The sequence below is a fragment of the Diospyros lotus genome, chromosome 7, assembly GCF_014633365.1.
Source record: "Diospyros lotus cultivar Yz01 chromosome 7, ASM1463336v1, whole genome shotgun sequence".
NCBI classification, from domain to species: Eukaryota; Viridiplantae; Streptophyta; class Magnoliopsida; order Ericales; family Ebenaceae; genus Diospyros; species Diospyros lotus.
In genome coordinates, this window is record NC_068344.1 from 3029727 (window position 1) to 3044315 (window position 14589).

General features: G+C 40.4%; 1 protein-coding gene across 2 annotated transcripts in view; it reads right to left on the reverse strand.

The window, feature by feature from the left end:
- The window catches only part of LOC127805985 (protein PHYLLO, chloroplastic), a 69594-nt gene that overhangs the window by 1127 nt on the left and 53878 nt on the right, over positions 1-14589 (reverse strand). For both annotated transcript variants that reach the window (XM_052342897.1, XM_052342896.1), the window contains one exon: positions 10380-10487. In XM_052342897.1, coding sequence (XP_052198857.1) covers positions 10380-10487 — 108 coding nt within the window. The remainder of the gene's footprint in view (positions 1-10379; positions 10488-14589) is intronic.

Sequence of the window (14589 nt, forward strand, 5' to 3'; positions counted from 1 at the left end):
TCTTAGGAAGATAGGTGGGTATAGATGAATCCTTTTCTAAATATATCAAGCAAACATATACCAACATTGTTGTAGGAAGATAGTGGTGAATTCGAAGTCAGGACAGAGAGATATGACAATAACCTTGCCATTTCAGATGTACCATGGTTAAAAAGAGAAAAGTATTAAGGCTAATAAAAGGAGATGAAGGCAACAGTAATGGATGAGCTAGATCTGGGGGCACCTTAGAAAGCATAGGAGAAGAAGAAAAGGGCAAGCTAGGTATCACCAGTATAAATCACTCTTTTAAGAGTTTGAGGCAACATGTCAAGATCTATGCTTGCATCACAATTTCCAAACAAAGCTCCAAATTTGCTAGAATATTACCTCAACCATGTACGCCAATTAACCAAGAGCATTAAGCAATAAACCAAGAAGAAGGGCTATGGAAATGGGGTACCACAGATATGGCACATCACATACACATCCAATACAGACACATTGACATGATAATTTTTTTTTTTCAAAAATTAAGATATTACATGGCATGGACATGTCACGTAATAATTTTTAAATTTTATATGCATTTATGATAACCCAACTTTTACACAGTAAGAGGTAAGTGTGATTAAGAAGTGTAAATAAGTATTAAAACTCTTATGATAAAGAGTTTTGGAATTTAAATATTCATATAATAAAAAAGTTTAAGGATGGAGTACCAACAAATTTGTATCTTATATTGCTTTTTTCTTTTTTTGCATGGTAAATCTTTACTGTTTTTAATTCAAAATTTGTAACTTACTTTTTTTAAACTTACGATGTGATCCTGTGATAGCCTCAAGTAAATATGATACACATGGACAAGCGTTCAATACAAATTTTTTAAGCGTTATGTGAGGCGAAGTCTGGAATGTGTGCCTGTCCAATATGGTATCATTGTAGAAGTGTCTGTGTCTGCACTCCCCTATGCTATAAATTTCCAAGCCCTCCTAACTCTAATTGGATTACAAATCCAGAAATTAAGACTTCAACTCATTTAAAATCTGCCAACCAATCAAAGGATCTGTAACATAACCAAAGCAACACTACCGGCCATGCACCATCATTGTAACCTATGTCCAACATAACTTTAATTATGTTAACACCATTAACATTTAGAAAACAAACATAAATCTAGTTGACATTAATTTCCCTTCCCATTCCATCCTTGAAAATGATTCAATCTGTGTATGGTTTTGTATCTTTAAGCTTTTCCTTTTCACAATTTATGGATAAATCATAGCCTGTGACTGACCAGACAACATATGTGATAAAACTCTTGACTCATATGAATAATTATTAGGGAAATTCTATTTGCAAAAATAAGTTTTGCTCTTCGCAACCACTATAGGTAAAATATTAAATTTTACTATTCGCAACCACATTTATTACTTTGTCCAACCATTTATATACCAAATATACCCTCCAAACAACCAACCCTCAAAAAACACAGCCCACGCGCATCCAAGCTGTTCTTCTTCGCATCAAACCTTGGTCTTCTTCTTGTTCTCCTTCTTCGCGCATCAAACCTTGTTATTCTTCTTCTTCAACCACTCTCATAGACCACCATCGACCTCTCGTCGTCGCCCACTTCACTTGCCTCGCCCACCCTCTTCGTTGGAGTTCCCTGGAATCGCAAAAAATGCCCCTCCAGTTAGGGGTTCTCAAACCGCAGGGTTCAGGGTTTGAGGAAGCCCTCACCCCCCGAACAGCAAGGTTCGGGGGGTAAGGAGTTCCTCGAACCCCGTGGTTCGAGAACCCCTAACCCCCTGAATAGCGAGATGGGGTTCCCCGAATCTCGCCCTTTAGCGGGTAAGTGGTTCCCCTAACTTACCTAATTTCGCACAGTGAAATTTGGATCAAATTAGGTTGAATTATTAGTATCAAAAATTAAAATTATATATATATTATAACTATATTTTATGAAAAAACAAAAAAATTATTATATATATATACATACATATTATAACTATATATATATATACCAATGTTCGAAAATTTGACCTAGGTGGCCGCCTAGGCGTTGAGCGGCCACTAGCTGCGGCGATTTAGGGCTACTCAGCAGCCTTGTGCGCCATGCCCGACTAATCGGGCCGCGACGGCGCCTAACCGCTTGGGAGGCCGCCTGGGTCGCGCGCGGCCTGGGCCACCTAGGTCGTGCGCGTCTTGGGCCGACCTTATTTCCCCCTCCCTTTCTCTATTTCCCCTTTCTCTTTCTCTCTTTGGTTGTTCATCGCAGCTTCTCTCTCTCTCTCTCTCTTGCCTTCGATCTCCTCTTGGTCGTTCGCCGCCGCCATCAATCTCTTCTCTTGGTCCTGCTCTCTCGTTGCTGCCAACCTCACCTGTTGGTCGTTCTCTCTCGTCGCCACCAATCTCATCTATTGGCTATCATCTCTCGTTGTCGATCTCATCTTGCTGCGGTATGTATCCATCTTCCTCCGCTAACGCAAGCTTGCGTTGCTGCTTGTTGCAGCAGCAAGTAGCAACGCAAAGTTGCTCGTTGCTCGCTCGCTTGCTGCTTGTTGAAGCAAGCAAGCAGCAAGTTGCTGCAGCAGCTGTTGATTTCATTAGATGACTTTTAATTAAATTTCAATGTCAATTATTCAATACTCAGGGAAAAAAAAGAAAACAGGAAGTGAAATGAATGATTCGGATAGGACTGGAAGTACGAGAGCATCGTCCGAGGCCTTCTCAATTCTTAAAAAGAAGTCAAATGATGTCGGATGGGAGTATGGAATGTTAATTGATCCGAAGAATATGGATAAAATTAAATGTAAGTTGTGTGGTAAAATTATGTCTGGAGGTGTTTACAGAGTAAAAGAACACATTGGCCACATTTCTGGAAATGTTTCTGCATGTCCAAAATCTTATTCGACTGATCAAGCTAAATGTAAGAATGCTATTGTCAAGGCAAAGAAAAAGAGGAAAAATAAGAAGCGGGAGGAAGATTTGATGAGATCAACTGTTAATATCTCTGAAAGAGTGAAAGGGGATGATGAAGATGAATTGCAAGAGTTAGGTAGCAGAAAAACGTCTCGTACTCTTGGCCCTATGGATAAGTTTGCTAGCTCCATCAGCCCTAAAACTTGTTTGAGTGCGAGAATGACCCAAAGGCAACAAACTATTAGTGAAACACTATTTAAAGAGAGAACACAGTCGGTTCGTGAATATTGTGCTAGATGGGTGTATGAAGCTGGTATATCTTTCAATGCTATTAACAATGATAGCTTCAAATTGTTTGTTGAGGCGGTTGGTTAATTTGGGCCGGGCTTCAAACCTTCCAGTCAATACCAATTGAAGGAACCGCTATTAAAGGGGGAAGTTGATAGAATAAAATAGTTATTGAAGAAGCATGAAGAAGAGTGGGCACGAACTGGGTGCTCCATTATGACAGATGCTTGGACAGATAGAAAAAGGAGCATCGTGAACCTATGTGTTAATTCTAATGCAGGTACTGCTTTCCTTTCTTCCAGAGAGTCTTCAGATGAAGCACATACAAGTGAACTTATCTTTGAGTATGTGGATAAGTGCATTGAGCAAGTTGGGCTGCAAAATGTCATCCAAGTAGTAACCGACAATGCTGCCAATAATATGGGAGCGACAAAATTATTGAAGGTGAAGAGGCCAAACATCTTTTGGACCTCATGTGCTACTCACACCATCAATTTGATGCTTGAAAGTATTGGAAAACTGTCGAAGTATAAGAAAGTCATTGATCAGGCCAAGAGTTTTACAATCTTCATTTATGCACACCATAAGACCTTGTCCTTAATGAGGTCATTTACGAAGAAGAGGGATATAGTGAGACCAGGAGTCACTAGATTCGCTTCTGCTTTCTTGACTTTGCAGAGTTTGATAGAGAAAAAGGCCTAACTGAGGGCCATGTTTACTAGCTCTGAATGGGAGGAGTGCAAATGGTCGAAGATTGTTAAAGGGAAAGCAGCCTATGCTACTGTGATGAGCATTGCTTTTTGGAATAGTGTGACTATATGCCTTAAGGTTTTTGCACCTTTGGTGAAGGTGCTTCGAATTATTGATGCGGATAGAAAGTCTTTTATGAGCTTTTTATGTGGAGAGATTAAGCAAGCAAAGGAAGATATTAAGGAGGCCTTAGATAATCTTGAAAAGAACTATAAGCCTATTATGGAGATTATTGAAGCAAGGGTGAAAGATAGGCTAGATAGTCCACTACATTTTGCAGCTTACCTATTGAATCCCTACTACTTTTTCAAGGATATGGATATACAACTTGATAATGAAGTGATGGATGGTGTCACGAACCTAGGGTTCGTGATGGGTTAGAAGAGGAATTGGGGAAGAACAAAGAAGAAATGAAGAGGGAGATTGAAGAGAATTAGGTAGAAAGTTAAGAGAAATGAGGGAGAGCAGAATGGAGAGAAACAAGAGGGAGAATGGGAGAGAGAGAATCAGATTTTCTTTAATCAATTTCAGCATACCATCCCCTCCATTTACATCAGTCTTATATAGGCATATTTGTCCCCTAACAGCCTTGCACATGCAGCCACGTGCACCTAACTAATTGCTAGAATATTCCTAACAAACTATTCTACCCTATTACAATAATACCCTTTTATTACTCATAGGGTCATGACAATTCCCCCCTCCATAGGAGAGTTCTTGTCCCCAAGAACTTGCCACAAGTAGCCATTGCTCTTCATCCAATTCCAACCTTCTCTATGCGGATAATCCTCCTTTCTTTCTTTCTACTTCTAGGTCTCTTCTTCTTCATTCTTAGGTTTTCAAGATCAATTCCAAGTATGAATTGGCCCAGAATTTCAATAGGGAAAACTTCATTACCATCCAAAACAAGTAAGAAGGGCAGATCTTCAGCCATTGTTGTTGTTACTCTATCCCCATTCAACCCACAGCCATGTTTTGCTGCAGAAATATCAATAGCAGCCTCAAAATGCAGCAATGGAGGTTTGTATTCTTTCCTTGAATTCTCATACCAAGGCTGTTTGTGAGCATTAACATTAGGAGATGCTGCAACTTCACTTCCAGCCAACGATTGCTCAATAATTGACACCTGGCCAAGTGTTTCAGCACTAGTAAGAGTGCTTGAGAGGCTGTCAATTGATTGAGTGTCATCCTCCAATCTCTTTTCCTCACCTTTTTCTTCCTCCTCCTCTTCCCCTTCTTCCTTAAAGTTGGACTGCTCTTGTTGCAGAATCCCAAAAACATCACCATCGAGAACTTCTTTTCCAAAGGAATCGGTGTGTTCCTTTAATTCTCCTTTTGCCCACACACCTTGTACTGAACCCCCGCAAAGTTTGCTATTGCTGCCAGCATTGTCATTATCGTCACCTTTCTCGTCCATTCCACCTAGGCCGATATACTTTTTCCACTTCGTATTGGAGGTAGGCAGTGAATATGCTTCTTGCCTCCTAAATTTCTCCTTCGGCTGTTCCATTTTAAGAAACTCCTCCTTATTAAAGCTTCCATGATAGTCATCAAAGTATTCGGCGGGAAAACTGTAATGATACTCCTTAGATAGTATCATTGCAAATTCTTGCAACTTCTCGCGAAACATTCGACCGAATTCCTTGCACTTTTCATCAAACCCACTGCTGGTTCCTTTGTCCCTTCGGCTAGTCTTATTTTCAAACTTTTTTTCCCAAATTTGATGCTTCTGGTCAACTGAAAATGTAGCATTCTTTGGCTGCCATTGAAGCTCCATTCCAGCTGAAAATGAAGCATTCTTTTGCTGCAATTTAGGGCTCATTTGCTCCATGTATGCACTGCTCCCCTTGGCTGCCTTTGTTTCCCTTTGCTCACAGCCTCTCCTAGCTTCATGAGTAGGACACCCCACTGAAAATGCAGCACTGGTCCACTGCAATGAAGGCTGCTCTCTTCCTTGAAAATTAACCACTGAAAATGTAGCATCATTCGGTTGCAATTGCGACCCCTTTTGTTTCAGGTGTGCCCTGCTTCCCTTAGCTGATTTTTCACAACCAGCATACTTTGAAGACCACATACTGCTCTTCTTCAAACAAGTTAACCCAAAATTCAATGCCAAAATTAACCTCTGTTTGCCTTTGCTCACAGTCTAGAATTTCGATTGGAATCCACGGCCTTCAAAAATCCACTCCCAGCTGCTCCGAACTTTGCTCAGCTTCTCCACTTGCAGCAGCCTTCCTTGCTCACCGAAGGCATTGTCGGACACCACCGTCTTTGACTCTCTTCTACCCCTGCTCGCAATTACTGCAGATTCAACAATCGCTTGGCCTCGAATCCACTTCAGCTTATGGCCAGTGATGCATCAAGCTTACTTCTCTCGATTATGCTCTGAGTTGGCTTTCCAGAATGGTCGGAATCTCCTTCCGATCAAGGAGGAAAGCACGGTTCACCAACACGGTTCAGAAGGCAACCCCAAACCGTAGCACCACAGTGCCTTCCGATCAAAGCGGCAACACCCACAAAACTCCAGTCGGAATTCCAATTAAACCGCCACACCTCATCTTTCGGCCTTAGCTGTCCGCCTTCCTCTTCAAGACTCGGACAGGAGTGTCCAGAATTCCCAGCGATAACCGCCTCACATCAACATCGGAAATCACTAGATCCTGCCTTCCCCTTCGATTCCAATTAATAGTTACCGAAATTATTGGCCGAGAGTCACTCACCTGTTGCGCCTTCCAATTCCGAACTGAGGGTGCTCGCTTGCTTGGAGGTTAACACCTCCCAGCGCCAGCTACTGCCCAATCACCGACCATTGAAAACGGCCGCGACACCCACTGCACCATCGTGAGGAACCCGCTGCACAACCGCCAAACCTACTACAATTAATTCGGCTGCAACACTAACTTCCTTGCCTGACCAAACCGCGATCGCTTGGAACTCTTGCACTAGTTGCTCACTCCAGTTGCGACCCACCTGGATGTCCACGTCTCCTCCTTTGGCGGACTTCCACACCAATCGCGAATTCTCCTCTGTTCTGATCAATGATGGGCTCAAGTCCGGTGGATCTTCGCGACGCTTCAAGTATGTTCGCCTATCGACCCACTCCAATCGCCGTCCAACTCCACCTTAAACCTCTACTCGATCGATTTCACAGAGAGTCGCATCTTCCTACTCGCCCAATCACCGTCATTGGTTTCGGAATTCACTCATCTTCGCTTCGGCCCGAATTCGCTAACTCTGCTTTAGCGACTCTGATATGGCCTTAGGAATTGCCCGAATTCCCTTTGAAAAACCGCCTTCCGAAATCGTCCAGATCTGGTTCGACAGTTAAGGACTGCCGCTTAGTTGTAGTCGAACTAATCAAAGGCTTAGGACGAGCTTTGTTGCGGTCTCCTGAGGGTTTGATCGACTCTGTTGGAGCTCCCTATGAGTTCGATCAACTCTATTGCAGCTCCTCAAGAGTTCTCTTCTCTCACCGGAAATTCGTCGGACGCTGATTGCTGCTACAATGCTGGAATTACTTAGCAGAGGATGGTCGAGGAACGAACAACTCTGATACCATTGTGTCACGAACCTAGGGTTCGTGATGGGTTAGAAGAGGAATTGGGGAAGAACAAAGAAGAAATGAAGGGGGAGATTGAAGAGAATTAGGGAGAAAGTTAAGAGAAATGAGGGAGAGCAGAATGGAGAGAAACGAGAGGGAGAATTGGAGAGAGAGAATCAGATTTTCTTTAATCAATTTCAGCATACCATCCCCTCCATTTACATCAGCCTTATATAGGCATATTTGTCCCCTAACAACCTTGCACATGTAGCCATGTGCACCTAACTAATTGCTAGAATATTCCTAACAAACTATTCTACCCTATTACAATAATACCTTTTGATTACTCATAGGGTCATGACAGATTGTCTTTTTAACTATGTGGAGATGTTTTATCATTATGATGGTGAATTGCAAGGCCATGTTATAAATGTTGAGTTGCTAAAGTATACTCGTAAAGATGGAGCTTTTGGAAAATCGTGGACAACTCAAGGGTGTGCGAAAAATGATGACAATTATAATCCAAGTATAAAATTCCTTTAATCCTTTCTATTGTGTATTAGTGTATAAATTAAATTTGTTTACTTTATACTTGTTTGACCTATGTAGTTACATGGTGGATGACTTATGGAAATCAAACTCCAAACTTGCAACGAATGGCGAGAAAGATTCTCTCGTTAACCATTAGTTCATCCGGTTGTAAAAGAAATTGGAGCACTTTTGAAGGGGTTAGTGTATATATGAATCATATTTATTTACTATCAATTAATTATTCTTATTCAGTTATCATTTATATTGATATTGCTTTTATTTTATTTATGTAGATACATACGAAGAAAAGAAATAGACTAGACGTGAATCGATTGAACAATCTAGTCTATGTTCAATTTAATGTGAAATTGATGAACAAGCACAAAAGGGATAAGGAAAGAAATGTTGATGTGCTACTTGCTAGTGATGCTAGTAATGCACAAGGATGGATCATTGATGGAGAAGATGATGAAGAAGTTGAGCCTGGTACGGGGCTCACTTGGGAAGTGGTTGGTGAAGCATCGGGAGCAGACGAGATGCTTCAAGCTCGAAGAAGTTCTAGGATGAGAGAGCATCATGAAGATGATTTTCAATCAGAAGAAGAAGATGAGCAATAAATTAATGAATTTGATTTTGAGTCTGATGAAGATTGTGTATTGGAAGAATATGGAAAGGAAGAAGACCAATTAGATAGTTAGACTTAGATTATTCGGATATGGTTTATGTTGTATTATTGCTGCTTCTACCTTCTTGAACTTATAACTAGTATAATAGTTTATTTTCTGAGTCTTAATTCCATTATTTCACTTGTCTTTTCAAATTTGATTTACCTGAAAATAATATCAAATTACATCAAAAGGTTTTTAGAAAAAAAAAAAAAATCATTTTTCCTAGTCGCCGCCTAGGCGCTAGGCCCCAGCTTGGCGCCCAACTAGCGCCTAGCGCGTTTTTGAACACTGATATATACATACATATTATATGTATAATATGTATAGTTATAATTATATATTATATATATAGTTATAATTATATTACATAAACTATTATATACATACATATTATAATATATAAAATATGTATATATTCTCCTGAACCTTAGGGTTCAGGAGAATTGATTTTCTCCGAATCCATGGATTCGGGGTTCCTTCAACTTCTTGAATTTTGGGGTTCGAGGGCTAGGGGATGCCCCAAACTCCGGGGTTCGGGGAACCCCAAATCGCCCGACCCCAAGGTTCGGGGCATCCCCCAGACCCTGAACCCCGGGGTTCGAGGCTTCAAGGCACCCCCAAAGGGTATTTTTTATTTTTTAATTAATCTTATTTTTTTTAATTCATCCGTCGTGTAATGTAAATTATGTAATTTAATTTATCCGTAGTATATGTAAATTATGTGATTTAACTAGTGATCGATGTTATAAATTATGTTATTTTTAAATATAAATTATATAGATGCATGCTATTTGATAAAATTAAAAAATTATTTTAATTTTTAAAAATATTAATAATTTTCTATTGTTTTATATTGATCTACTATAGCTGCTACTATTTGAATAATAGAGTAAAGTGGCTGTGGCGATGGTGGGTCAGAAAGTGGGTGTACGCGCTTGAGAAGTAATGGTGGGTGGTTGATCGTCAACAATTTAAATGAAGGGCAAATATGAGTTTTCATCTCAAGATATTTTAGGAATATTAAAAGTGGGTTGCGGAGAGCAAAAAATGTGGTTACAAATAGAATTTCCCTAATTATTAAGTTCTGAAAGGAAAAAAAACTGATGTTGAAAAAAAAAGAGCTTTTAGGTTTTAACATGTCACACACTTGCACCTGCACAAATAAATAAAGGCATACAAATAAATAAATAAAAAGTGATGAAACACAATATAAATTATATAGTGGCCTAAAGAGAAGTTTGTTTTCATTATGTTTTAAGCTTGTGAAGTTGATATCTAATGCCGCAGTAGAACTGCCAAGAAGATACAACAAGAATTCTCAATTTAAAGATTCCATAAGTTACTTCCAAAAGCCATATACCTCTTTGCATATAATAATTTGTGTAGAATTCTTGCAGTAACTAAAGATAACAGAAGTAAATAATCAATCAAAATAAAGAAAAAGGGACTTATTTGCATAAATTTCCAGTATCCAAGATACTCATTGACAAATTTTTACCTCAGCAAATTTTACAGCTTACAAAAATTAATGCAAGCCATGCACATATTCACAAAAATTTGTAGATCTCCCAAATATGCATGGACATATATTGAAACCACCACAAAGCAGAGTAAATTACTAACTACGTCAAATAGTAGCTAAATGGAGAGTTCAATACTCTTATGAAAGGAAATTCAGAAACAACTAAACACAGGCTTACAGCTGCCTTCCAGCACTTAAATCAGAAAGAACTCTTGCGAGGCCGTTTATGTCATCATGCTGCAAACGGCGAGCAACTATCTGCTTGAAATGTGGATGATCTCTTAAGCTGCAAGATGAAAGTGACGTTAAGATATTATGATTTATATAGATTAGTCAACTGTACACGCACTACATCTTTATGTTATGGTAATTGTATCTCTAATATGATATATATAATATATTCTTTCCTTTGTGATAGTACAGATTCATGTATATAAGTGATGTAATCTTATTCAATAGACAACTTTTGGATTCTCTCATTTTACATGGTATCAGAGCAATTGTAAAATAAAATACATAATAATTAAAAGACAAAGAAGGGAATGAGAAAGACCAACTCTAGTTTTTGGAAGAAGCAACCACCTATACCACTGTCAGTCGTCAGCCTTGCCTCCTCGCTAACCATTGCAGCTGCCTCCATCTCTGTTGCCTTCAGTCCCTGTCATTGACTGTGACACCATGAGTCACCATTGCCAATTACGACTCATCCTTCTCATGACCTGTCCTTCAGATGATCCTCCAGATCTAGCGGCAGCTTTAACAAGATGCAACCCCGACATAACCCAGATCTCCTAGAGCAACTAATACCACTCCTAGTGGATCTCCTTTAGTTACTATCTCAAAGGAAAAGTATGCTCAATTGCTTCAATTCTGAGCAACACAACATGACCCTTCATCTATAGCATCTTTTGCTCACACCAATAACCCCACTACTAACCACATCTCCGTAACAGTTCTCTACTCTCTCATATCCAAGTTTAGGGTCTTTACCTACTTTTACACTTGCTGATGGTTCTCAAGCATTAGTTAAGGGTACCAACAGTGCTAAACCCTTTTCTATTTTGCCCTTGTCATCTGTTTTACATTTACCACAATGTCTTTTTATTTTACTTTTTATCAGTCAACTCACTCAGGATCTTAGTTGCTCCATTTGTCTGATTCTATCTTTGTTCAAGATCGGAGGACTGGACAGGCAATTAGCACAAGACACGAATCTCAGGGACTATACTATTCCTCTTCATTTGCTCCTGTTAGGCTCGGATCTGACAGTAGGTTTCCTTCCGTAAATTTGGAAGGAAGTGATATAGGCGGGAAAGAATAAGAGGGAGAGATAGGGAGAAATTAAGAAATAGAAGAGAGAATAGTGAATTGAGAATTGAGAGGGAAAGGAATTCGTGGTATAATCCTCACATAATTCCCCATCCTCAACCTTCTGGTATTTATAGGGGAGATACATGCTGGCGTGATAGTTAGGTATTACCCATGCACACGCTTGGCGCTTTAAGGAATTTGAATTATTCATTTACTGTTTTATTACATCAATGCCACTATTTGACTCTAATTACCATCACACCCTCGGTCTATGACAATTTTCCCCACCCCTTAAAACATTTCTTGTCCCCAAGAAATTAAAGGAGGCTAGTTATTCTGGGAAATTGTTGCAAGAAGTCGGGGAGATACTCCCATGTTGTGTTGTCCGGATGTAGATGAGACCATTGCACAAGTACTTGAGTCAACGGAGCAATGTTGTTGTAGATCACTCGTTTGTCAAGCACTGCCAGGGGTTCACCCGTCTCCTCTATGGCTTCAACTGGTTCTGGCAGTGTTCTACTGGTTACCTTTGTCGGTCCAATAGACTTCTTCAGAAGAGAAACGTGAAAAACTAGGTGAAGTCCCACTCCCTCAGGCAGCTGTAAACAGTAAGCCACAGGTCCCACCTTAGCTAGAATTTTGAATGGCCCATAGAACTTGGGATTGAGCTTAAATATTGGGCCTTTGCAGAACAGGTGTTGTTGGAACCTTCTGACCTTCAGATAAACCTCCTCTCCCTCTTCAAACTGCCCTTTTTGTTTTGTGTTTATCTACCAGCTGCTTCATTCTTTGATTGGCTAGGGCCAGTTCTTGCTTGATGGTTAGTAGAGCTTCCAATCGATCCTTCAAATACAAGTCAGCTGACGTTTCGGTGGGAGAGTAATGCATTATAGCCGGAATAATGGGGGGCAGATAACCAAACAGAGCCTTGAAAGGGGTTCGTTTGTGTGCGGTATGATAGTTGGTGTCATACCACCATTGTGCCAGTGCCACCCACCTACCCCAGCTTTTGGGTTTGGAGATACACAGGCATCTAAGATAGGTTTCAAGACATTGATTGACTCTCTCCGTTTGCCCGTCCGTCTCTGGATGATATGCTGAAGAGAGGTGCAACTTGACTCCTAGTCATTGGAATAAGGTGTTCTAGAATTGGCTAGTAAAGACTTTGTCATGAATCATGATCAGACACTACCGCCTTAGGTAAGCCATGAATTTTAAAGACTGTATCCATCAGCTTCCTAGCTACTTCAGTAGCTGTAAACAAATGAGCCAATGTGAGGAAATGGCTGAATTTGGTCAGTTTGTCCACCACCACCAGTAGAGTGTCCGCTCCCTCAGATTTTGGTAATCCCTCGACAAAATCCATTGAGATCAATTCCCAAGCTTGGGACGGTATTTCCAACAGTTGTAGGAGGCCCAGATAGGGTATTTGCTCATGTTTGCACCGTTGACATGTAGTGCATGCCATGACAAACCGGGTCATGTCTTTTTTTAATCCTTTCCAGTAGAAGAGTTGTCTGATCCGCTGGTAAGTTACATTGAGTCCGGAGTGGCCACCAATGGGGGAGTCGTGCAGGCTCTGGAGGATCTTCTTTTTCAACTGATCGTCATCCCCAATAACCACTCTGTTTTGGAACCTCAATAGTCCCCCTTTTAACTGATAGTTCGGGTCAGAAATGGCCTTTACTGCGACCTTGGTGAGTAAATCTCGGACCCAAGGAGTCTGATCATAGTTGGGGGTTATATCTTGCACCCAATCCAGAACCAGAGCTGAGATGGTTTGGCAAGAGGCTGAGCCATCCCTCCTTGAAAGAGCATCGACAGCTCTATTCTCTTTTCCTTGATGGTATAGAATGATGAAGTCAAAGCCCATGAGTTTGGTGATTCCCTTTCTCTATAACTGATTATGCATTTTTTGGTGGGATAAGAATTTGAGACTCTCATGGTCTGTCTTAATGGTGAATTTCTTGCCTTCTAAGTAGTACCTCCATTTTTCCACAGCCATTAATACTGCCAGCAGCTCCTTGTCATATATGCTTAGCTCCATGTGTGATGGGGCTAGTGATTGGCTTAGATAAGCCACAGGACGTCCTTCTTGGCTAAGCACAACCCCTATACCCGTATCACATGTATATGTTTCTAAGATAAACTCCTTGGAGAAATCTGGTAGGGCTAGGGTTGGGGCTTGAGTCATGGTTGCCTTAAGAGATTCAAATGCTTCCTCTGCTTCTGGCCCCCAAACGAAACTATTTTTCTTTAATAGATTAGTTCGCGCCTTGCTAATTATCCCATACCCTTTAATAAACCGTCTATAGTACCCAGTAAAGCCTAGGAAACCCCCTCAGCTCCTTCAATGTCTTTGGTCGTGGCCAACTCTTCATAGCTTCAATTTTGTGGGGATCGGTACTAACTCCTTGTCCGGATATGATGTGGCCTAAGTATTTCACCTTTTCTTCTACAAATGAACATTTAGACCTCTTCACATACAATTTATGAAATCTAAGAAATCTGAAATGCTAGCTTGAGGTGTGTTAGGTGTTGGGCTAGGGTGGGGCTGTATATGAGAATGTCATCAAAGAATACCAAGACAAATTTACGCAAATAGGAAGCAAAGATGTGGATCATTAATGCTTGAAATGTAGCGAGAGCATAGTTGGGCCAAAGGGCATTCCGAAGAATTCGTAATGTCCTTGATGGGTTCTAAAAGCAATCTTGGGGCAGTCAACTGGATTCATTCGAATTTGATGGTAACCAGAGATCAAATCTAGTTTAGAAAAAATGGATGCTCCGTTAATTCATCCAGCAAGTCTTCAATAATGGGAATAGGGAATTGATTCTTGATGGTTAGTGAGTTAAGCTGTCTATAATCCACACAAAACCTCCAAGTACCATCCTTTTTCTTAACTAAGAGGACTGGTGAGGCATAGGGGGTTTGGCTTAGTTGCACAAGGTTTTTGGACAACATTTCCCTTATAAGTTTTTCTATTTCTGCCTTTTGTATAGGGGAGTATCGGTAAGCTTTTAGGTTTACTGGTTCACTATTGGGTTTAAGGTGAATGGAGTGATCAAGGATTCGG